Raw genomic sequence first — 26,685 nt, 5'->3', positions numbered from 1 at the left:
TATCCACATGTTTTGGGAGTGGCCAAATTTAAAGAGATTTTTGGAAAGGCATTTTTCAACTTTATCAACAATTTTTAAGATCAAAAATAGAACATCTCATTAATTGCTTTGTTTGGTTTTTCATGTGAGCTAGATATATCTGTCTGCAACTCAGGAGAAAGTTTTAGCCTTTACCACACTTAGCCAGACGAGCAATTTTATTGAAATGGAAAGATGACTCTTCATCTACCCATACACAGTGGTTAGATGAAGCAATGTCTTATTTAAGCTTGGAGAAAATTACATAAAATAATAAAGATAGAAAATTTCAATTTGTAAAGATGTGGGCCCATTCATAGAATATTATCATGATTGGAAGAATTAAAAATTTTGAATGTTCCAGAGATTCTCTGTCCGATATCTGTAGGTCACCACCAGATCCACAATTTCCCTTTTCTTTTACAAAGGTTAACATGATTAGAGGGAAGGGGGTAGATTAGATTTTTTTATTATTTGTTTTCTAATTTTTTTTAAATTAATTTTAATTAATTTGGTAAATATGGGTTTCAACATGGTTATCATAGATTAATTCAATAATTTGTTTCTCAATAAAAAATATTTTAAAAGTGAAAGGAGGTGATGGGAGTTTTATTTAAAATCTTGCGATCGAGGGGTCTGCTCCCAAGATGGCAATGCCTAGAATCAGCAGCAGGCACAAGGGGTTACAAACTCGAGGGAAGAGTAGGACTGGAGAACAACCCCCATCTGAGAAAAAGCAGAAGAAACAACCCACAGGAGACAGTGACAACAGAAGAACGCACAGGCTGTGGGCTATTGGCAACTCGAAGTGAGGAAAACATGCAGGCCGCAGCTGACTGCGGTTGAGGGGTTCACACTGGGCAATGTACTGCTGGAGACTGGCTCAAAATTGGCTGAAGGGGTATTGGAACCGGGTTGCAAGAGGATGCTATGGGCGGTGAAGGATTTCTAATCATATCAGAGGTTTAGATCTGGAGCTCAGGTTGCAGATGATCTGGACTGGACTCTGTGAGGCTGCGGAGGTTGTGGGAATGCTGGAGGTGAATCCAGGCACTTGGTGACTCTGGAGGGAACTCTCCTTTGCTTCTCTTTTTCTGAATTTCTGCCAATGGCTAATCTGTCTGTCTCACAGCAGACAAAAGACAATTTCATATAATACGACAGTTTTTATTACATGACAATAAATTGAATCTTGAATCTTGTAGTGGTTGTAAGAGGACTCCTTTAATTACCCCTTCTGAAAAACAGAATTGGTTTATGGCTTGCTCTGGTTTTATTTGTAAGATGTTCATTGTGATTTGGTTTTGCAAGGACCAAGAATATAAAGGCACATTTGTTAGCATACTAGTGAAGTGGAAAGAGACTGGAAGTCAGCTGCAAATATTTACAGTGAAGAAATCAGAGGTACCAATAAATAAAAACCAATGCTTAATGAACAGTGAACACCGCTAACATCTTCAGATTTAACTTTCTACTACAATTCATGGCTCTCATCATAGAGTGTGGGTATGGGATGAAAGGGGGCGAGTGGGTTATTGGTGTTTTCCAGTCTTCAACTGATGATACAGCAGAGGAATGGTACACAAACTGCCTCGCCTATCAACTGTGAGATGAAGTTGACTACACGGGTCATTAGGTGGCACAGCTGGCATAGTGGTTAGCACAACGCCTTTACAGTACCAGCAATCAGGACAGGGGCTCAAATCCTACTCTGTCTGTAATGAGTCTGTACGTTCTCCATGTGTCTGTGTGGGGTTCATCTGGGTGCTCCAGTTTCATCCCACTGTTCGATACGTACTGCAGGTACAGCTTAATTGGGTGTAGTAAATTGGGCAGCACGGACTTGAGGGCAGAAATGGCCTGTTAGCCTGCTGTATGTCTAACTTAAAATTAAATAAAATATATACTCACGGTTTCTCTGATTGTGAATTTTTTGGTGAAATCTCACATTTCTCTGCAACGGAAAATTTATATGAACACAAACAAATAGAAGTTTCATGCATTTATATTTATTTGCATCAATACAAAATCAAAGTAACAGGCTAAAAAAAATAGTTATCCTTTTGCAATATTTGCCAAACCTAGTATGGAAGCACAGCAAGCAATTCTGGAAGCTAACAGGATGCATCATTTACTGCAGGAGAAATTAAATTAAATATGTAGGGAGGTAATATTATCAGTTATTTTGGGCACTGGTTAGACTGCATCTGGAGTACTGTGCTCAGTACTAGTCTACTTATTTATAGAAAGCAAGTTAATGAGATGAAAGCAGCTCAGAGATGGCTTAGCAAACCCTTGTGAATAGAATGCTTGGCTTGCATCCATGAGGGAGGGGGCAGGGGAGAAGGGGGATCAGGGGATGGGGAGGGGGGGGGTTTCAGGGAGAGGAAAGGAGGCACAGAGGAAGAAGGGGGTGGAGAAGGGGGCACGGGGAGATTGAGCGAGGAGGGCAGGGAAGAGGGTTAGAGAGCGAGGGGGAGAGATCTTGACAGGGTTACACAGGGATAATCTGTCCTCTTGTGGGAGAATCTAGATACTTGATAACCAAGGTAAGGTAGACAGCAACGTGGAGTTGAGATTATAATCAACTCCACTATTTAATAAAGCCATGAGTTTATTACGTGGCAGAACAAATTAATTTGTATGCTCACAAGTCATTATATAATGTCTTTTAATATCTGAACTCCCAAATTACAACCATTCCTGTTGTATGGACAATGGATCTTAAATTGAGAGGTAACTAGCACAATATTCAGAATTGTTCATTACAGTCTAGTCAATTCAAATACAATAAGGCAGGATTTTCTATTTGTTATAAATATCTGGAATTCAAGCAACTGGTTTTAAAAAATTGAGGAAAATAAATGTATGTAAGTAAATAAATAAATAGGAGTTAAGATGATAGGTATAAATATGCAAGTTTAAAATTCTCAGAAGTATCACATAAACCTTTTGTGAAGATGGGAAAAATATTCAGCCAGTGGAGTGTTCTAATATCCAACATTAATTAATCCCTATAGGTGCTGGATACAAGGGATTTTTACTATATATGGGCAAGACTTTTCTCTCCTAACCAGAATTTATGTACATTTTTAATTATTTTAACTTGAAGAGTTGCATGATTTTCACACTTAAAAAAAACAAATTGAAAAAACTGTTAAGCAGCAATAATTTCATTTGAAGAATAAAGGAGCCAGTGATTATAATAGTTTTTGCTTCAAAGCAACAGAAAAATTACGATAGTTATATAATAAACACACACTATTTGAAGCCACAGGGGCAAATGCAGAGTGATTTGCATAAATAACTCAGGACATAAACAAAAAGTATTTAGCTACTTTGATTCCAGACCGACTGTAATCCAGTGGATTGAGAAAAGCAAGCTCTCTCGAAAACACAGATCAGTTATGTGGTCATAACTAACCACCCACTATTTACTACTGAAACAATTTTATGTGGTAATTATAACTTTATTCCACTTTATGCATTTAAAAACATCTATAAATTTGCATATTTAATGATAGCATTATGCACATAACCAGATTATAAAATATGCACACTTGCATGTGCTAATAGACTCACATGCATTTTTTTAAAGCAGTTATATTCTATTTAGCTGCTGTTTTTAGATCCAGAAAATGTGGTGATGTGAAAAGAGAAAAATTTAAAGATGATGTGCAGGGCTACAGTACCACCCCTACTTACGCACATACGCACTCAGAGTGTAGGTACCACCTTCAGGCTACCACAGAGCAGACTAATAGTAGCATTTAAGAGACTTTAGATAAAGCACATGAATGTGCAGGGAATGGAATCATCTGCATTCAGAAAAGATAGAGTTTAATTTGGCATCATGTTCAGCATGGATATAATGTGCTGAAGGGCCTGTGAATGTGCTGAACTGTTCAATGTTCCAAAATGAGTAGTCAAGATAAAAGGTGCAAAAAAATCTTGTATATTGGACAGAAGGGAAGCAAAGGAAGAAGCTACAAAATGTTATGTACAGCTTTGGAGCTATGTGCTGAGCTCTGGGGACAGGATGAGAATTCAAAAACCATACATGTATTTGAGTTATGTGGGGACAATATACCTCAGTTGCTTTAAACATCTCATCTTCCTTGCAGCAATTACAAGGTGCCCCAAGAACTTCTTTCACTTTGCAGCCTTCATTCAAATTACTGCTAATTTTCAATTGTGGACACTGCAAATCAGACCCATTTTGATGCTAAGAGTTATTCATTGCTGGATAGCAGTAGATCTTACCAGGTGCAAAACCCACTTCTAGCATCTTCGAAGATTTCAATAAGCTGTATGCTGGGCAGAGATCATCGCTTCATACAATTTAGCAAGCTCAAGAGTCTGCATTGATGTTCTTGATCTCACCCAGTCTGACCCCCTTGTGTCTCCCTGATAACCAGTGATTTTTCTCTAAAACTGCAGGGGAAAGTTAGGATGCAGTTCAGTCTGGAATTTGCTCAGCCAGTGAACAGAAAAACGCAGGCAACATTGTTCCTCTTCTTGTTAATAAAAAGTCCAGTGCATAGAATTAAATTAAATATCATCAAAGCACTAGAAAAATCACTAAATATCCAGAAATACTTTGACACTGCAATTAAGAATGAGAATTCTTTTCTGCTTCCTTGCATACATGGCACAAAAACACAAACCTGACATCTGCCATTTCCTGTGGCTGAACTGAAATGAATACTGCTTAGTAATTATGAAAATACATTTTTTGCAGATGCTATTAAAAAAGGCAGTAATCTCTTAAATTTACTCATTATTCTACCCAGTTATTTGCCAATGACTGGAATTTTCTTTTAATCCAAATAGTTTTAGTGCTATAACCTGGTTCCTGCTGTAAACACAATTTTTCATCAATTGTAACAAGCATTTTAAATTGGATAATATTACACTATGATAGAATAGGGAATCATTTCAAAATACAAAATGATAAATGGATTAATCTTCATTTGGACAGTGTACATATGATACAAAAGGTAAAGCAAATTTGAGAGACCACTCACTGTGTCCAACAAAGCCAGAAGCAACATGCATGTCCTATAAAATGCAAAGGAAATAACTTAGTCTTGCAAGAATTCAATTGAATTCATGTCAGAAATTATTAAATAGTCAAAACATTTTTCAGCATGAAAGACATTTTACCTGAAAGCAACCCAAATAAAATTTGCTATATTTTAATGAATTATCCAAAAGCAATTTCTATAAAGGACAATGAATTGCATACATTTTCACGCACCTTGTTCTGGAAAGGAAATTTTGATGGTTCTGTTGTACTAGGTGTTTGGATGGCAGTGAGGGGCGGTGGCCATGAATGTGTCATTTCCTGTCAAGATATCCAAAACAGGTCAATGGCAAGGCTATAATAGGGAGTTGTTATGAGCCCAGAAGACCCCAAAACCAAGCAGCAATAGATATTCACTAAGACAAACGGTTACTTAAACAAAAGTTGCTTTTAATTAACTTTAAACATAAAAATAAAATCAAATTTTAAGTTATCACTATTGACTTATTTAACCTAACTTAACCCCCTTCTAATTCTAGGCGCATGTGTATGTAATGTGGGTGTAAGTTCAGAAAAGTTCTTTGGTTCATAGTCCAATCTCACTTCTCACTCCTCCAAGTTCACTGGTATCAGGCAACTCTTATACTGTGCACAGAATTTAACATTTATGGATTTCACCAGGCTTTGGTGCTTGAAAGGTAAATGGTTACCCCTCAGGAAGGTTCTTCCATCAGTCACCTTAGTGTCTTGCTGATGAAACTTTTCCCATTCAGGGTTCTCCAGATGATAACCTTTCTTTCAGGTCATCAGAGAGTTCCTTTTTGTTTCCCTTTTTCCAAGTGAAACATTAAATAGCCAGTCCTCTTCTCTTGGATGAACCACGAGGGCTTTGACCTGGGTGTCTTCCAAATGGGGATTTCCATAAGTTTGCCAGCTTGTCCTGTTCCAGTCCCAGCTTCTGTTACTGGCTGTAACTCTGAAGAAGTGATTTGTGTGTGTGTGTGTGTGTCTCTCTCTCTCTCTCTCAGTCTGTTTGACTCTCCCTGTTTGCAAAACAACAAGACCCTCTTCGAATACCTACAGACAATCTGCGGCTCCAACAAGATCTTTCCTCTGTTGCCTTTTGTAAACAACAATCTATTAGTGAAGTCTCTTGACCACTCTCCAAAGCTCTTGCAAAAGCAGAGGAGCTGATATGTCTAGCATTAGCAGACCTCCAGTATTTTAAATAAGATCTGCTTTAAAGTGATTGTATGTGACCTACTCTAACAAACCTTTCCCAATTTATCTCCCAAAAACATATCTATATACTCTGTCACAAGGTAAAGATATAAACCTTATGTTTTTAGCCTGAGCCTTCTTCATTTTCATAGGCTGGGGGACAGAACGTAACTGAATAATGCTCGTCAATTTTACATTAATGTCAGCAACAAATTTGTTTACAATTAATCATACTCTGGATCACAATTGAGCTGAGTGCTCAAACACTCTCGCATTAAAATCCAGGTATTTAACATTATACACAGCAACAATGGACAGTTTTACTAAAATTCCCAAGAGCTGTTTATTTTAACAGACATACATAAATAACATCCAAGTGTGCGATGATTATACACACAGAAGTATCAGCAGGATGCTTAACAAACATTGAAATCCTTCTACTGACCCCTTCCATCCCTCCCCACTCCCCATCTACCATTCTGAAAAAAGAGCTATTGGGCTTTAGGCAGATTTAGCTTATTCTGACTGTATAGAATACTTCAGCAAAGAAACAGGCCTGTGTACCATCTCGTTTGTGCCAACTATTATTCTGCCTCGTCCTGTTGACCTGCACCCAGACCATAGCCTTCTATTCCCTTCCCTTCCCACCCATGTATCTGTCCATTTTTTTTGTTAAATGTCAAGATTGAGCTCACATTCACCCCTTTTTGCATGGAAAAAGTTCCCCCCAATGTTCCACCTGAGAATCTCACCTTTCACCCTTAACCCAGGTCTTAATAAAAGTGGCTTACTGGATTTGTTCATGCATTGCACCCAACTCCCGTTGGGCATGGATTTGTTAGAAACTAGTGACAATATTACAGGGCAAGAGATTGTAAAGATATTAGAAAAGGTAAAAGGGCAAAAATGCCTCAACTGTAAAGGAGATAAACAGCAAAGAAATAGCCTACTCTAGAGTTGATCAATTTAAATTGATCGTGGTTTCCTTTTGGAACCATCATTTCTCATGGTTTTTTGAAGAATAGAGGAGGGGACTGAATGGCAGGGGGAGGGGGAGCAAGAGGGTGGAAGATTGTATTAGCCATTTCAATTGACCCAGGAAAGTGGCAAAACCCACCCCATTGTTGGCAAAAATGGTGAGCAATAATCCCAATGGTATTGGCAATGTACTAGGACGAATAGCACAATTGTCATAAAATGGTTAGTACACACAAACTTGTTACAGAAGGGTTTGGAGAGTATCAAATATAAATTATTGCTCCAGTAATGACTCTTTGGAACAAAAGACTAAATAAAACGCTTCCTGTAATTGATTTGAAAAATATATGTAAAATAAACACATAAATAGAAGTAGTAACTGGTTCAGATTGCATCCTTGGAATATTGTTACTTCTCTACCATTCTACATCTCAGGGCTGTTACTAAAACAGGAGGAGCGTTGGACTTGAGAGAGCTGGGATTGTTGGGATCCAGCTGGAGATGAGTGCCTTTAAAAATCAAGTTAAGGGTTAAACAGAATGGTGTTGGTGGGATGAAGTTGTGGCACATGAAAGTGTGGCTGAAGAGTTGGTGCAGAGACTCAGATTTCTGGATCATTGGGATTGCTTCTAGGGAAGTCTAACCTGTACTAAAAGGACGGGCTACACCTGAACTGAAGAAGGACCAATATCCTGGTGGGGAGGTTTGCTGGAGCTGTTGTGGAGGGTTTGAACTAGTTTGGCAGTGGGTGGGAATCAGAAAGTGAGTGCTGAGATTAGAGTAGGACTAAAGCATGATGCAATGTATTCTGATTTGGTGAGGAAGGACAGGCAGGGGACAAAACATAAATGTAGCCAGTTAGAGGGATTGTAATGTGCTTAGGAGCATTAAGAATAAAAGGGATGAACTTAGAGCATGGATCAGAACGTGAGCTATGTTGTTGTGGCCGTTACTGAAACTTGGCTGGAGGAAGGGAGGATTGGCTAATGAAGGTACTAGGTTTGGGAGGTACAAAAGGGGGGAAATAGCATTACTGGTCAGGAATAGTATCACAGCTATAGAAAGGGAGAATGCTGCAGAGGGAGTGTCCATTGTCAGTGTGGGTGGAAATCATAAATAGGAAGGGAGCTATCACTGTGCAGGGAGTAGTCTACAGGCACCCAAATAGCAGATTTTGAAATGGTGTAGGAAATACTGGGTTGTAGTTATGGGTGATTTCAATTTGCCTAATACTGGCTCGCACCTCCCGACTGCAAGAGGGATAGATGAGGTTGAATTTGTCGGATGTGTACAAGTACTCTTGACACAGTATGTGGACCCAGACCGGCCGACTAGAGGAGAGGCCATCGTGGATCTGGTTCTGGGGAATGAACCTGATCAGGTGGCGGACTTCTTGGTGGGGGAGCATTTTGGTGAGAGTGACCACAACTCTAGCTATGGAAAAGGATAAAAACAGTCAAAATGGGGAAGAGCTTAATTAGGGAAAGGCTAATTATGATTGGATGAGGCAGGAACTCGTGAGAGTAAATTGGAAACAGATGTTCAAGGGTGAAAGCACAGAGGTAACGGAGGATGTTTAGGGACCACGTTCTGGGTTCAGGATAGGTTTGTCCCTCTAGATCATGGGAAAAGATGCTAGGAAAAGGGAACTGTGGTTGATGAAATAGGTGAGGCCACTAGTCAAGAGGAAGCATATGTTAGACAGAAGAAGCAAGAAACAGGAAGGGGTCATGAGAAATATATGGGAGCTAGGAAGAAGCTTAAGAACGGACAAGAACACTCAAAGGAGGCATGAGAATGCCTTGGAATGTAGGATAAAGGAGAACCCCAAGGAATTCTATGCGTGTGAAGAACAGAAGGATGATGAGAATGAAGGTCAGGCCACTAAAGAATAAAGGAGGCAGAGGAGGTTGGGGAGTCCTAAATGAATACTTTGCTTTAGTATTCTCAAGAGAAAAGGGTCTTGATCAGGATGAGGTCAAAATAGAACAGGCCTGTGTGCTGGACAATGTGGAGAATAAGGAAGAGAAAGTATTGGACCTTCTTAATATCAAAATTGATAAGTCCCTGGGGCCAGATGCAATGTACCCCAGGTTGCCGTTGGAAGTGAGAGAAGAGATAGCTGTGGCAATAGCTATGATCTTTGAATTCTCTTTCGACACAGGGGAGGTGGCGGAGGATTGGAGAATGGCAAATGTAGTCCCCTTGTTAAAAAGGTAAAAGGAAGAATCTGGGAATTATAGACCGGTGAGTCTGACATCAATGGTGTGCAAACTATTGGACAGGATTCTTAAGGATAAGATACATGAACATTTGGAGAAGTACACTCTATTCAAAGATAGTCAGCATGGCTTAGTGAAGGGAAAGTCGTGCCTCACAAGCCTCATTGAGTTTTTTGAGGAAGTAACAAAAGAAATTGATGAGGATAGGGTGGTAAATGTGGTTTACATGGATTTTAGCAAGGCATTTGACAAGGCCCCACAGGAGACACTCATCCAGCAAATCATGAGACATGGGATCAGTGGAACCTTGGCTGTGTGGATAAAAAAAATGGCTTGCAGGAAGAAAGTGGAGAGTTATAGTGGAAAGAAAGTATTCTGCCTGGAGGTTGGTGACTAGTGGAGTTCTGGAACCCCTACTCTTTGTAGTTTTAATAAATGACATGGATGAAGAAGCAGAAGGATGGGTCAGTAAGTTTGTGGATGACACGAAGGTTGGAGGAGTTATAGATGGAGCTGAAGGTTGTCGAAGGTTACGAGAGGGTAGAGACAGGATGCAGAGTTGGGCCGAGAAGTGGCAGATGGTATGAGATGATGCATTTTGGAAGGACAAATCAGAAGACTGAGTACAGGGTCAATGGTCAGTTCGTTAAAGCTCCTTTTCCACTGGCAACCTGCCCCAAGAATAACTGGGAGTTTACTGGGAAAGGGTCCAGTGGAAAAGGAACATTGTCCAAACTCCAGCATCAAATGACGTCATTTCACGGCAGGGATTAGCCCTACTCATATCCCCTGTGTTTGCTGACAAAACCAGTGGAAAAGGGACAGCAGAAAGTCACCCATTTCCAGTTGAAGACAGAACACTCCAATCCCTGGGGATGGGTGTGCTTAGTGCAAAAGCAATTGGTGTCTCAGTTAAGAGTGGCCCAAAGGAAATGGCACAAAGGGCTTCCTATCCCATGGCACTGCACGGCCAATTAACTGCGATGCCAGTGGAAAAGGGGTGTAAGAGTGTGGATGAACAGAGAAACCGTGTGGTTCAAATCCATACATCCCTTAAGGTCACCACACAGGTTGATAGGATAGTTGAGAAGGTCTGTGGGATGCTGGGTTTCATTAATAGAGGGATTGTGTTCAAGAGTAAAGAGATCATGTTGGAACTCTACAAATCTCTGGTGAGATCACACAAGAACATTAAGTCCAGTTCTGGTCACCTCATTATAGGAAGGATGTGAAAGCTTTTCTCTTTGGAATGTAGAAGTATAAGAGGAGACTCCCCTCCCCTCCACCTCCCCCCCAAATCACAGAGAGCCGTGTGTGCCTGGAATGCCTTGCCAGGGATAGTGGTGGAGGCTGAAAAATTAGGGGATTTAAGAGACTCCTAGACAGGCACATTGAAAAGAGGGTTGGTGCAAGAACGCAGCCTAGAGGGCTACAGGGAGGGTGGGTTTAGTACTTTTTTAAAGGAATATATAGGTCGGCATAACATCAAGGACCTTTACTGTGTTGTAATATTCTGGGTTCTACTCACTAAGGAAGCAGATCCTTTGATCAATTGAACTAAAGTTCTAAAAACATGGCATGAAAGGTTCATTTTCATAAATGAACTTGTGTGCTCAATTCAGTGTTGCCACGAGTGATTACATTTGCATATTATCTTAAAACTTTTCAGATTCATCAGTTTCTGAGCTAGCATTTTTCTCAGTTCTACAAAATCTAATATGCATCTTTATGAAAAGGACACTTTTGTCAGAATTATACAGCCAGAGAATACTAAGAGAAATCAAGATTTTGAAATATATAGTTTGTAATATCAACATTACTATAAAGCTATCTACAACAAGAACAAAACAAGGCAGTATTTAATAGCATTAGAACTTACCTTCAAGATTTCTTCAACGCAACTAACTTCATTTGATAATGTTTCCTACAATAAACAAATAATTCAGAATCCTGTGAATATAATTAGCAGGGAAACACCGAAGTCAAAAATGAAAAATTCAAATAGTTTCCGTTGGTGTATATATTTTAAAAATCAAACCCTTTGCTGAAACCACCATTTTATTTGAAAGGAAAACTATAGGTTATACTGCACTAAAGTAACCATTTATTTACATCTCCATAATGTGTTGTTTGGCAGCCCTGATAGTAACCTGATCATTATTCTTAACTAAACATTAACTAGAAAACTGAGCAAAGGGTCAAGAGTAATGGCTCACATCTTTTACTTCACCCTTCAAATTAGTCAGCCGTGGCATTTAGAGAAAGTCATTGGCTCCAGTTCCAGTTCAGGGCTTGAACGTAAAGATCTAGGCCGATGGTGCGACATAGCAAAGAGAGTAGGGTGCACTCTTGGAATGCAATTTTACAGATGAAACAGAGATTAGTGAGTGTAAAATTGTAAAAATTAAAGAGTCTATTCTTTAAATAGATCTTTTGTTTATTGTCTCATTTAAGTTAGAACTAATCTATTTTCTCTCTTTCAGAGGTCTACAATCAGAAACATTAACTTTAGGCACTTCTAGGTGGCCAATTGCGCCGCATGTAAAGCCGCATGTTTAGGCAATATGCAGCTGTTTTGAGGCCACCTGAATGTGCAGGAGATGCTCTTGAGGCGAGCTATGTAACCCTTCTCTGAGAGGGATAATCAGCTCAGCAGCTCCCCCAGCCACCTGAATGCAGCTGGCTGAAAGCGGATGTTAAAGGGTCAGGCTGCTGATCACAGCTGACACTGGGCAGGAGCTGGAGTGTGCTCAGTGCCGCATCCTGTGCAACTGTGTCTTCAGGTGGCCAGCGTTGTGCTTTAAACGCTGCCACCTGAACGGCAATTTAATGGGCTGCTTCTGCTTCTTCAGGTGCATTCTTAGCGTAGAATGCACCTGAAAAAGCCTTCTGTTTGCCTGTTGATTGAACCATTTCCTGCATTGCACTGACACTTCAAAAGTACTTTCATGGTTAAAAAGAACTTAAGGTGCCCTAAGGTCTCAAAAGATACCATGTATAAATGCAAGCATTCGTTCTTATCGGGAAATTGTCAGAACCATACTCCACACATTATTTGAATCTTGCTCGGTACACGGTGTTAGCTAAGCTTTAAAAAATTAATACCAAGTGACGTCAGATGAACACCAATTTGAAATTCCTTTGGGTCATTTTAGATCCAAGCATGGTTCTTCAGCATAAACCAGCAATAAGTCAAATAGTTGACAAGTCTTTTTGTGAAACTGTCAGGGTCAGCTGGGGCAAGAACAACAAGACAAAGGAGATGGTTGTGGATTTCAGGAGGATGAAGGTCAACCTCTCTCTATTAAATCTCAATTGTTCTGTCATGGAGAGAAAGTAGAGCACAAAGTTCCTTCGTGTGAAAGTAGAGGAAAACCTATCCTGGCCCACAACATTCCTCATTCATCAGGAAGGCACAGTAGTGGCAGCACTTCCTAAGGAGGTTGAGGAGGGCAAGGCTACCGGCTTCAATTTTGGCATTTTTTTTTAAAGAGTGCCCTGTCTGGTTGCATCATTGTGTGGAACATTAGCTGCAAAGCATTTGACCAAGTCAAGACAGAGGATCATCAAAATGGCTGAGAAGATCACTGGGGTCTCCCTTTCTTCGACAGATGACATGAACTGGTAGGATTGTATAAATAGGGCTCAATTAAATTATAGAAGATCCTTTCCATGCCACACACAGTACCTTTGACCCACTGCCATCAAGAATACAGGAGCATCAAAATCAGGACTGCCAGACTAGGAAATAGCTTTTATTCTCATAGGCTGTGATCTTGTAACTGAGTAATTCATCCCAAAAAAAACCAAAAGTATATATTAATGTGTTTGTGTGTGTACGTACTGGTATATTTATTTTAAATTGTATCTTTATGTGTGTATTACTTGATATATATTGTGTGATGTGTGCGCACCATGGCCCAGAGAAATGCTGTCAAAAGTTAATAAACTTGAACTGAAGTCATAGATCTTTGCTGGGCCTTCAACAACATTTTATTCCCATTAACTCTCAATAATTTGACTGTTTTGAATCATGTAAATGAAAAAGTGCTCATTTAAAAATGAAAAACCTGTCTATCTATGCCCATTTTCTTGATCTGATGTGAGAAACAGCAGATTCTCTATGAATAAAAATGGTAAAAGATTTTAAAATATATTGTGCATTTTAACCAAAGAATACTTACTCAAGCACCATTTTCCCAAAACATATCGAAACTAACAATTAGGGCATATAGTGCTCCAAATACAGCACACATAGAAAGTAGATAGTCTCCTGAATGTCAAATGTTAAAGAATACTATTGCTAATAATATATACAATTCTTCCCTCAATTAACACAGAAAAAAAGTTCAAAAATATTGTTTTTCATCTGTCCAATAGTAGACATTAGCTTTCTATTAACCACCTCCAGCTTATTAAAGATACTTGGAGGTTTGTTAGATCTTGAGGGCATTGAAACGTTTTTTGTCCTGCACAACAAACAAAGCAGTTAAGCTACACATGAAACATTTTTTCTGGCTTCATTCAAATTTTATTTACAGCACAGGAGAACCCATTTAAATCCATGCTGCCCAATGCACCCAAATTATCTACAACTCCGTACACTTTGGGAAGTGGGAGGAAACCAAGAAACACCTGGGGAAACCCAAGCAGACACAGGGAGAACATACAAACTCCTTAAGGACAGTGCCAGATTCAAACCTAGGTTACTGGTGCTGTAATAATGTCGTGCAGACCACTATTCAAAAGCAAATGTGCTGGGGATTGAGACTAATGCACCAACTCTTCTAAATCTGTATGAATGATTTGGTAAGAGTCCAAATGGAATCTAGAAAGAGAAAAAAAAACGAAGTACTGGAGCAGGTCAGGCAGCATTCGTGGAAGAAAATGGACGGTTGACATTTCTAGTTAAAACCCTGCTTTCAGACTGAGAAAGGAGAGGAGAGACAGGTAGTACAAGAGAAATAGGGACCAAATAGGATGAAGGATAACAGACAAATAGAGCCAGGAGAGCCAGAGTTGGGAGATGACGCTGAAGCAAAGGAAAATAAAGGAGAGGGAAGAGCAAGAGCCTGGAGGGGAGGGTGAAGTGGAGGAAAGAACAAGATTGGTAAATCTTTCAAGGGTGTGGGTGGTGAGTAGACAGAGAAGTGGAAAGGAACTGGGTAACAGGTTTAGTGAAGGTGGTTCAAAAAGAGGAGTGTGTGTGAGAAGACTGAGATGAATGGGAAGGAGATAAAAAGGGACTAATGGATACTTGAAATTGGGAATTTCAATGTTCATGCTGTTAGGTTCTTGGCTACCCAGATGCATTGGAGGTACTGTTCCTCAAATTTGCATTTGGCCTAACCCTGACAATGGAGGAGCCTTCTGGATTACTTCTTCCACCCTGTCTCTTGCAAGGATGCCACCATTTTCTCTCAGTTTTTTCCACATCTGTTCTCGAGGCTTCCTATTTCAGGACATCCAAAATGCTGTCCTCCCTCCACCCCTCCCCACTGTGGATTATACATCTCTCACCTGCACATCCTCCATTTCCATATTTCTGCTCTCACCCCACCTCCAGCCCAGGCAGAACAGAGGGAGAGTTCCCTTGGTTTACGACAAAGTTAATGGCTTTGTCGCAAGCATCAGTAGATAGTTTGTACCCTGCGATGGAGACAGAGAGATTCAAAATATGGAGAGAAGTATTGGAAATAGTTCAGATGAATTTCATGGTAGGGTAGAAGTTAGAGTCAAAGTAGATGAAATTGACTAGTTTTGTGCGGGCGCAGAATGCAGCACCAATGTAGTTGTCAATGAAGTGGAGAAGTGGTACCAGAGTAGGTTTGGGTGAGGATTGATGTTTACCAATTGTCATACTAAGGAATGAGGTCTGTTCCAAGTAGTTCAAAAGAGAAGAGTAAGAACAAGTTCTGCAAGGTAGTGTATTAGTAGTGTGCTAGAACAGGGAACTAAATGTATAACAGTCATAATTTGAACAGAAGTTAGAAGATTCCAGACCAATCCATTGAATACTTGGATATACTAATGTACTTAAAAAGAGTCTGCAGTGAAGGCCAAGCATTATAATTCCCACCAACTAATACAGCAAGATTCATATAGACTGGTGTTGACTTTGCAGGCATCTGTAATTGACTTCAGAGTACACAAGGATTATCTTAACTAGCAGAATGGAGGAAACCTGGGACAACAAAGAGTTAATTCAGTCCCAATGCACTCTTCCCATTTCTGGCCAGGTGAATAGGCAAACACCAGCTGTGAATTCTTCATCAATCATTAACTAGAAATTTTAGCAGAATGGCAATGATGAACTGGGAGAAAGATGATTCTCCTGTCAAATATGTCTATTGACAAGTGAAGGCTTAGTTAACATAAGCTCGTTGACACAATTAAAACCAGAAATTAAATTTAATGAAGGGCTTTCTGTCAGCTGCCTGGCAGCAGATCTGTGATATGAGGTGCTTGTGGCCTTCGCAAGTGTTAATGATCAACACTTTTAGCACAGCTGAATGTGGCAGGAATGCTGCCCATCAAGCCTTTTAAGGAATCCCTCGAGATCAAAAATTGTGGCCCTGGTGTCATTTTCCAAACCATCCCAACAAATCTAATACTTGATGTCCTAGGTTTTACATCTTCCCCAACACCATAACTTCTTCCATTGCAAATGCTGCCCAACTTCCACATTTTGCATTTTACTTTAGTTTGCCAGAACCATTTTGCATAAGCCTTTCCGAAGTCAGCACATGGGCCAGGGACATCTATTTTTAAATTAGACATGCAGCACTGTAACAGGCCAATTTAGCTTTACTAGTCCACGCTACCCATTTTTGCACACAATTAACCTACCCCCGGTACGTTTTTGACAGGTGGAAGGAAAACAGAAAACCCACGCAGGGGAAAACGATCAAACTCCTTAAAGAGAGCGTGGGATTTGAACCCAGGTCCAGTCCCAATCACTGGTGCTGTAAAGGTGTTGCACTAACCACTATACCAGTTAAGAAAGTGTGAAGTCAGATCTTACCAAATTAAGAAAAGCAGAATGTTGGAGGAAACAATAAAAACAATCTCACCCCAGTACAACAAATCCATTAAAACACATGGAGCTGCATTAAAGGTGACTAACTTTTCATCACAACCTTTGTCCAGCGACATTAATTGCTTCTCTCTTCATGGAGATCTAATAACTTATTGAATGTTGCCAGCACTTTGTTTTATTAAAACAAGTAATATAATGGACTGTATTCTTCCAACCTGGATGAGAAATAGTGTCCAAATGACAGAACTGCCATGTATTTCTCCATTATGTTTGAAGGCAATCACACAGCTTTGGCAGCAAACACAATTTTTAAAAAAATATCAAATGCATGCAATCAATTCAAGGTTACATTTCAGGTAATGAGAATTTTAAAAAATATATATTTTCACACAGTACAGAATTCTATTTGGTTCAGAGCTGACAAGTTTTGAGGAGGGTGGGGGGTGGGATTAGAAGGCTCAGGGGAAATCCACACAATCACAGAGAGAGTGGGCAAACACCACCGAGAGCAGCCACAGTCAAGATCGGACCCAGGTTGCTGAAGCTGCGAGGCAGCGGTGAAAATCTCTGTCCCAACCTACCATCCTTTGTGCAAAAGTACAGTACGACTCCAATTATCCAAAATGGTCAGGATAAACTTTTTTTTCGGAGAACCAGTCTTAATTTTCTTATCAGTATGGTTTGGTATTAACTAGCGCAGTTACACCCCTACAAGAAAGGTAGTTAAATCACTGTTGGCGCATTCCAAGGAAAAGCAGAAGGTGCTTCGTGCACATATTTCTTAAAATTCAGCATCTATCAAAGGTTGCCTAGCAATTTGTGCTTGCTTTGAAAAACTTCTAGCCCATTAAAAATTATATCACCGAGCCTTCTGGAAAAACCTGTTTCTGCACATCTAAAAGATTTTTTAAAAAACATGCTTCACGGTTTCCTTTTGTGTATCAATTGGTCTTTGATTTTGAATTTAGATGTACAGCACGGTTACAAGGCCCTTCCAGCCCAAAAGCCCTGTACTGCCTTAAATACACCAAATGACCTAATACCCCATACATTTTGTCAGGTGGAAGGAAACCTGAGCAACCAAAGCAAACCCACATAAACACAGGGAGAATATACAAACTCCTTATAGACAGTGCTGGATTCGAACCAGTGACACTGAAATAGTGTTGTACTAACCGTGCCAATTAAAAAGTACATTATTAGACTGTAAGTCTGTGTATACCAGTTTTCCATCTTTTCTTTGTCTACTCCTCACTCAACAAGCTTTAGCACAACAAACCATATATAATCATATAACAAGTTTTTTTAAAGTTCTAAAACAGTGGTTCTCAACCTTTTTCTTTCCACTCACATACCACTTTAAGTAATCCCTATGCCATCGGTGCCCTGTGATTAGTAAGGAATTGCTTAAGGTGGTATGTGATTGGGAAGGGAAGGTTGAGAACCTCTGCTCTAGACCCAATTGTCACTGAAATATTTTGCTTGAGAAAAATTGTCATTGGCCTATGTCCTTAGAGTTATAAAACCATGCACATAACAAGTCAATTAGGTACGATTAAAATAGTGGTTAGGTACAATTAAAATTTTTTCTTTCCACCCACATACCACCTTAAGCAATATCTTACTAATTACGGAGCACTTATGGCATAGGGATTACTTAAAGTGGTATGTGAGTAGAAAGAAAAATATCGAGAACCACTGTTCTAAAAGGTAAGTAGATTTAATCTGTTGATCATACCTGTACAGTATGCTTTTGGGTAAGAATTCTGTGCAAAATGTGACAAAATTCCTTGTTTGCAATACAAAAATTGTAAAGCTTCAAAAATCATTGATCATATTGGAAGTGTAGAACTGCTACTCAAAAGTTATCAAACAATTAACATTTCCAGATACAACTCCTCTAGTTACTTCTATTGTTCCCAAGTTCTCATTCAACATAGTTTCAACCCCTGCATTAGAACAGTGGGAATTTCTCATACAGCAAAATTGAATCTACTCAGAACTAGGAGGAGATAGAAATGAGTTGAAAAAAAATTCTCCCCCACCCCATACATTCCCTGTGAGTAAAATTTATTTTCTGGTAGTTATTTGTGAATTTTGTAAGATTGAATTTCCATTACAGGCATGCCCCATTTTACAAATACTCACTTTATGAAATTTGGTTTTATAAAAAACCTGTGTTTGCTCTTAAAGAAAGGATTTAAATGGGTTTTTCGCTTTTATGAAAATAGCCTTCAATAGTAGCGAATGGGTCTTACTTTAAACCATTTCAGCTTATGAAAGGTTTCATAGGAATCTTCTAGTTTCATAAAGCAGGTTATATCTGTACTTGAATGGCCATAATGTGGGGGGTCACCTCAGCAGTCAGCAACTATTTAGAATACATACACATACTTTAAAACAGATCTTATTTGAAATTCTGAATAATTCATTCAGTGACTTTACAGAAACTATGGAGAATATTATGCACATTTCACAAGTAGGTGCTAATTGAAATGATGTCATGAAATGAATGGACTGGAGTCAGGTCATCTGTGTTGGCCATTTTTGCAAAGCTTCTGACCTCTCTGCAAAGTGCTCACTCAGAGATCATTGAGAGGTTTGTTTACTTAAAACAATAGATGGGAGCAGAAGACTAACTCCTATTGTTTGCTGCAGAAGGTGGGGGGGGGGGGGGGGGGGGGGGTGGTTTGCAAGTGAAACTGAAGCTCCAGAGTGGCAGATGGCTGGAAGTGCTATCTGCCTGATGTTTCTCTTGGAAAGAGTGGAACAGAAAGGAACTCTCTGGTAGCCTGAAAGAAAGAGGTCATCATCTGGAGAACCCTGATGGGGCAAGTTTCATCAGCAAGACATTGAGATGACTAATGGTGGTACCTCAGTTGTGGAAATCCTGGAACAACACATCTCTCTCTGCAAACCGTACAAGAACCTTCCTGAGCGGTAAACATTTACCTTTCAAGCACCAAAGTCTGGTGAACTTTATACATGTTAAATTCTGTGCACAGTACAAGAATTGCCTGCAACTAGAGAACTTGGAAGAATGAGAAGTGAGATTGAACTGTGAACCAAAGAACTTTTCTTAAATTTGCACAGACACATCACATATATGTGCGCTTAGAATTAGAAGGGGGTTAAGTTAGGTAGTTAAGTTAATAGTGATAAGTTACATTAAAGCATGTTTTCATGTTTAAAGATAATTAAAAACAACTTTTGTTTAAGTAACCATTTGTCGTGGTGAATATCTCTTGCTGCTGGGTTTTAGGGTCCTTTGGGCTCATAACAGCAGTAAAATACCCAGTATTTGGAATTCAAGTGACTGGCAACACAATCAGCTGGCAAAAAAAGGAAATAAATAAATGAATAAAATTAAAATAAATAAGAATAAATAAAAAATTCAAATTGTAAAAGTAAATGTTCTCTGAAGCAACATACAACCCCTTAGTGAAGATGGGAACAAACATTCAGCTAGCGGATACCCCCATCAAGTGCCGCCCACAGGAGCTGTTTGAATAAAGTCTCAGCAAAATTGTGTTTGAATAAAATGGCAGTGCCCAGGATGAAGAGCTGGCCAACCCCCTCCCAGATAAGGCAACTTTGCCTATCCCTGCCGAGTAATGGTCTGTGGTGAAACCACTATTGTATATATTTGCATGACAGATGTAAATGTCATGACCTTTCCTGGTTGACCCTGCTCTCACTGGCCAGCTCATGACTATTCCCCCTTTCTTCCCCATGAAGGCTGTCATGCCACAAGTCTGCCCCCATTTCGAGTCCAGTTCAGCGTGAGCAACCAACACAGGGATGTTGTCATCTCTTGTAAATAAAAGCCTTCAGTCTTGGCAACTTCAATCTTTGTGTTATTGATTGAGCATTGGTCTTTATCTTTATTAGTATAAAGTATGATTTCTCGCCTTTGTTTTTGTACAGGGTGATGATGGTGGCATACAGGGGAATCACATTGCTCTCCATTGCAGGCAAAATCTTCGCTAGGATTCTACTAAATAGAATAATACCTAGTGTCGCCGAGAATATTCTCCCAGAATCACAGTGCGGCTTTCGCGCAAACAGAGGAACCACTGACATGGTCTTTGCCCTCAGACAGCTCCAAGAAAAGTGCAGAGAACAAAACAAAGGACTCTACATCACCTTTGTTGACCTCACCAAAGCCTTCGACACCGTGAGCAGGAAAGGGCTTTGGCAAATACAAGAGCGCATCGGATGTCCCCCAAAGTTCCTCAACATGATTATCCAACTGCACGAAAACCAACAAGGTCGGGTCAGATACAGCAATGAGCTCTCTGAACCCTTCTCCATTAACAATGGCGTGAAGCAAGGCTGTGTTCTGGCACCAACCCTCTTTTCAATCTTCTTCAGCATGATGCTGAACCAAGCCATGAAAGACCCCAACAATGAAGACGCTGTTTACATCCGGTACCGCACGGATGGCAGTCTCTTCAATCTGAGGCGCCTGCAAGCTCACACCAAGACACAAGAGAAACTTGTCCGTGAACTACTCTTTGCAGATGATGCCGCTTTAGTTGCCCATTCAGAGCCAGCTCTTCAGCGCTTGACGTCCTGCTTTGCGGAAACTGCCAAAATGTTTGGCCTGGAAGTCAGCCTGAAGAAAACTGAGGTCCTCCATCAGCCAGCTCCCCACCATGACTACCAGCCCCCCCACATCTCCATCGGGCACACAAAACTCAAAACGGTCAACCAGTTTACCTATCTCGGCTGCACCATTTCATCAGATGCAAGGATCGACAATGAGATAGACAACAGACTCGACAAGGCAAATAGCGCCTTTGGAAGACTACACAAAAGAGTCTGGAAAAACAACCAACTGAAAAACCTCACAAAGATAAGCGTATACAGAGCCGTTGTCATACCCACACTCCTGTTCGGCTCCGAATCATGGGTCCTCTACCGGCACCACCTACGGCTCCTAGAACGCTTCCACCAGCGTTGTCTCCGCTCCATCCTCAACATCCATTGGAGCGCTTACACCCCTAACGTCGAAGTACTCGAGATGGCAGAGGTCGACAGCATCGAGTCCACGCTTATGAAGATCCAGCTGCGCTGGATGGGTCACGTCTCCAGAATGGAGGACCATCGCCTTCCCAAGATCGTATTATATGGCGAGCTCTCCACTGGCCACCGTGACAGAGGTGCACCAAAGAAAAGGTACAAGGACTGCCTAAAGAAATCTCTTGGTGCCTGCCACATTGACCACCGCCAGTGGGCTGATAACGCCTCAAACCGTGCATCTTGGCGCCTCACAGTTTGGCGGGCAGCAACCTCCTTTGAAGAAGACCGCAGAGCCCACCTCACTGACAAAAGGCAAAGGAGGAAAAACTCAACACCCAACCCCAACCAACCAATTTTCCCTTGCAATCGCTGCAATCGTGTCTGCCTGTCCCGCATCGGACTTGTCAGCCACAAACGAGCCTGCAGCTGACGTGGACTTTTTACCCCCTCCATAAATCTTCGTCCGCGAAGCCAAGCCAAAGAAGATAAAGTATATTAGTAAGACTTTATCTGTAAACTCACGGTTAGTGCAATGCTGTTGCATAGCCAGAGACCAAGGTTTGAATTCAAATTTAAACTACAATACTGATATTTACATCTTCAACCATATTTTATCTTTTAAACTGTGTATTTGTAATACAGGTTAGGTATTATATGAGTGTGTCTGTCAACCAGAAAATTCGCTTACCCGTTGGTGCCAGATAGCGAGAATTTTACTGTAATTGAATAAAGGAAACTTAGTTTTAAACAAATTTCTTTATAAAACAGGAAAAACCAAGAGAGTAAAACATAAAAGTCAATATGTTTGGAGTAAAAACACGTTGGAAAAACTCATCAGGTTGCACGGCATCCTTAGAAGGTAAGGATATATAACTAATGTTTTGAGCTTGAGGCCCTCTTCAAAGCCCATGAAGAAGAAAGGTTCAGGCCAGAAACATTGGTTATATATCTTTACTGCCTACAGATTCTGCATGACCTACTGACTTCCTCCAGCTACTTGTGTTTCTATTAAAAGCTCATTGGATACTGTTCCAGTTTCCCAAGTGACATAGATTTATTTTTCTTAACAGAGCTGCACACTGGGAAAAAGTGGAATTTAACCATTCTGATCCCACCCAGTAAAATTGTTTCCTTGTGGTGGGCCTGCCATGGCAGCAAGCAAGCCGGTGCTCCAGGCAGCAAATGCAACGTAAAGCCAGCAGAACGCACAGCGACAATGGCCCCAGCAAGTGAACCAGCGGACGAATGGCTAAAGCGACCCTAAAATGGCGCTGGCCCCGCTGTACAGCCAACAGACTGGGGTAACACATGGGGAAGAAGGTATTGTCATTCAAGGGTGTACCTGCGTGCAGAGATATCCCCCTTTGTCATGCAGAATGTGACGTCATTAATCGGGACAAACGGCGGAAACTTGAACGATATAAAAGTTGGGCTTGAGCCCTAATAAACCAGAGTTTAACCTGACCACATTTGTGAGTATCGTTCTTTCGTGTAGTGCGCGGCTACAATTGGTGACCCTGACGGTTCAGACGCCATCTAAACCCAATGATGAGTAAACCAGCAGCAATCCACACAGTTGCCCTGAAGCTGCAGATCTTTTGGACGAATCAGCCATGCGCCTGATTCGTCCAGGCTGAGGCACAGTTTCAAATCCGGCAGATCACAGCAGAGTCCACCCGGTACTACCATGTGGTGAGCACCCTGGAACAGGACACAGCGAGCTGGGTGGCTAACTTTATCCAAGAGACCCCGACCGATGGAGCTTAAACTGCCTTCAACGAGCTACTCATCGAAACTTTTGAGATCTCATGGCGTGAGAGAGGACCACGTCTGCTCCATCTGGATGGGCTAAGGGACAGGTCCCCTTCAGCACTCCTTGGCAAACATAAGCCCTGCATCATGTTCATGCAGGCTTTCCTTGAACAACTACCCGAGGATGTCCAGCTGCTACTAGCAGATGCCGACTTCAGTGACACCCGGAAAGTCGCTGCATGAGCGGATGTCATTTGGAAGCAAAAGAGAGAGAGTGCTCAGCGTCCATGGAGCTCGTTGCAAGACTCCGCAACCAGACTATGATAGACCCACCTAAAGAACAGCAGACCCCAGAGGGAGCAACCCTAATGGACAGTGGTGCTTCTATCACCAGAAATGAAATGGGGTTTCAGAGCTCGCCGCTGCAGGTCTCCCTGCACTTCTCAAAGAAACACTGGGGCCAGCCTTTGCTCATGGCCGTGGCAGCTGGCCAACTTGATAACCTCCTATACGTTTTGGACCGCCAGTCCAGATGATGTTTCCTCGTGGACACGGGAGCAGAAGACAGCATCCTGCCCCTGTCAGGACTGGACACCAGAAACAGACGAGTGGGCCCCACATTGAGGGGCTCATAAGGTCCAACTGCAGTTGGGTGACAGCATCTTTATATGGGTATTCATCTTGGCAGCAGTGGAGCAACCGTTCCTCAGAGCAGACTAACAACTGGTCCATGCCAAGACCTTCCAGTCCGTCCCCCTCTGAGACACCAAGCTTCCAGCCCTCCACTTAGACTCCTCACGGTGATCCATGGCCGAGTACATCAAGATCCTGGCCAAGTTCCTGGTGGTGCTCACACCCCCCCCCCCCCCCCCCCCCAGTTCTCCATGGTCATGTCATGACATCGGGTGCAGCAACTCATCCTCACCAGGGGCCTGCCACTCCATGCTCGAGTGAGACATCTGCCACCGGAGAAGCTCCAACTGGCCAAGGAGGAGTTTTTAAAAAACTGCAAGAGCTGGACATCGTAACGCAGTCAGACACCCAGTAGGCTTCTCCCCTACACATGATGCCCAAAGCCACTGGGGGTTGGAGATCATGCAGTGACTACTGCCGCCTCAATGAAGCCACCACAGTGGATCGATACTCCATGCCGCACATCCAAGACTTTGCGGCCAACCTGCAAGGGACAAAGATCTTCTCAAAAGTGGACCTTGTATAGGGATATCATCAGATCCCGGTGCACCCCGATAATATCCCCAAGATGGTTATCATAACTCTTTTTGGCCTGCTAAGAATTTCTGTGGATGCCATTCAGATTTTAAAAAAACGCTGCACAGACTTTCCAGCGGTTGATGGTGCTGTGGGCCGAGTCCCGGACGGAACTTTCGTCTACTTTGAGGACATTGTCATGGCAAGTAAGGACCGACAGAAACACCTGATGCACCTCCGCAAACTCTACACCTGACTGAGCGAATTCGGACTGACCATTAATCCAGCCAAATTCCAGTTTGGACTAGAGATTATTGACTTCCCGGGTCACAGGATAACCAAGGAGGCTGTCATATTGCTACCCAGCAAAGTGGAAGCCATCCAAAATTTTCCCAGGCCCAGGATGACCAGTGGACTGCAGGAGTTCATGAGAATGGTCAACTTATACCACAGGTTCATCCCCTTGGTGGCTCGGATTATGCAGCCATTGTTCGCCAGCATTGCAGACAAAGCAAAGGATGTTACATGGGACGAGGAGTCAGCAGAAGCCTACGTGAAGGCCAAGGAAGCCACTCTCCTAGCACACTCCAGGGCAGAAGCTCCAACAGCCCTAACTGTGGACTCTTCAGGAGCGACGATCAGCAGGGTCCTGGAGCAAAAGATCAAAGGAAGATGGCAATCGCTGGCTTTCTTCAGCGAACATCTGCATGTCCCAGAGCTAAAGTACAGTGCTTTTGACAGGCCTTCACCACTTCAAGTACTTCCTTGAGGGCAGGACTTTCATGGCCTTTACGAATCACAAACCCCTGACTTTTGCCTTGGCCAAGATTTCGGACCCATGGTGCATTTCCGAATACACCACAGATGTGAGGCACTTCTCAGGAAAAGACAAAGCGGTGGCCGACGCCCAGTCCCAACAGAATATCCACGTGCTGTTGAAAGGAGTGGACTTCGTGGCATTGGCAGAGGCGCAGCAAGAGGACAAGGAGATGTCCCAGTACAGAACCACCACATTGGGACGACAACTTCGGGACATCCCAGTGGGCGCAGGTAACCTCATCCTCCTGTGCAATGTGGCCATTGGACAGGTCAGACCCACCGTCCCGGCGGCTTGGAGACTACCAGTTTTCAACTCCATCCACGGACTGGCACACCCATCCATCAGGACCACGGTCTGGCTAGTGGCCAGCAAGTATGTGTGGCATGATTTATGGAAGCAGGTCGTGTGGGCAAAGGCATGCATGCAATGCCAAACAGCCAAGGTACAGCGGCATACCAAGACACCACTGCAGCACTTCAAGCCCTCTGAGCAAAAGTTTGATTACATCCATGTGGACATATTGGGACCCTTGCCAGTATCTCAAGGTTTCCGCTACTTTTTCCACAATGGTCGATCATCTCAGCAGGTGGCCGGAAGCAGTCCCCCTGGCAGACACTTCCATGACCTCGCGCGCCAGGGCTCTCATCTCGTCTTGGGTGGCACGGTTTGGACTGCCTTCACACATCACATCCAACAGGGGAGCCCAGTTTAGCTCCAGCCTGTGATCCGATCTCATCAGCCTGTGGGGTGCCTAGCTGCACCATACAACAGCCTACCACCCACAGTCAAACAGGCTGGTAGAATGCTTCCATAGGCACCTCAAGGCAGCACTCATGACCAGACTCCCCAGACCTAACTGGGCAGATGAACTACCGTGGGTACTACTGGGGATACACACCGTGCCCAAGGAGGACCTCTACACCTCGTCAGCCAAACTTGTTTACGGAGCTCCACTGGTCATCCCAGGAGAATTTGCATCATTCCCCAGCAGACAACAAGATGCCACACCAGCACTTCTCTGCAGAATGAGGGAAAGAGTCAGAAACCTGGTCCAGATTCCACCATCCCAGCACTGCGAGGACCAACATATTCAAGGACCTGCGGGACTGTGAAAATGTCTTTATTTGCAGGGGTCCGCATTGCTCTCAACTACAAAGAATATACGAAGGTCCTTTCCAGGTCATACACAGCAACAGGGCCTCATTAGAGTTGGAGATCGGAGGAAATACTGAGGTCTTCACCACAGATAAAGCTGGCATACCTGGACCCGGTGGAAACACCAGTGTCATGCAAAAGAGGCAGGCTGCCAAAATCTACAAAGACTCTGCCTCCAGGCATCACAGACAATTCCGCTGATTCAGTAGGGTGAGGGGGA

At 42.1% G+C, this 26,685-nt stretch overlaps 1 protein-coding gene across 5 annotated transcripts in view; it reads right to left on the bottom strand.

Moving 5' to 3' along the window:
• The window catches only part of LOC138758104 (AF4/FMR2 family member 1-like), a 192,669-nt gene that overhangs the window by 44,654 nt on the left and 121,330 nt on the right, over window positions 1–26,685 (bottom strand). For all 5 annotated transcript variants that reach the window (XM_069926545.1, XM_069926547.1, XM_069926544.1 and 2 more), the window contains 4 exons: window positions 11,345–11,389; window positions 5,279–5,365; window positions 5,046–5,079; window positions 1,930–1,972 (listed from right to left, as the gene is read on the bottom strand). In XM_069926545.1, coding sequence (XP_069782646.1) covers window positions 1,930–1,972; window positions 5,046–5,079; window positions 5,279–5,365; window positions 11,345–11,389 — 209 coding nt within the window. The remainder of the gene's footprint in view (window positions 1–1,929; window positions 1,973–5,045; window positions 5,080–5,278; window positions 5,366–11,344; window positions 11,390–26,685) is intronic.

Source organism: Narcine bancroftii, chromosome 3 (genome assembly GCF_036971445.1).
Source record: "Narcine bancroftii isolate sNarBan1 chromosome 3, sNarBan1.hap1, whole genome shotgun sequence".
NCBI classification, from domain to species: Eukaryota; Metazoa; Chordata; class Chondrichthyes; order Torpediniformes; family Narcinidae; genus Narcine; species Narcine bancroftii.
Note: the sequence above shows the minus strand (reverse complement) of the source record. Positions and strands in the feature narration are given on the sequence as shown.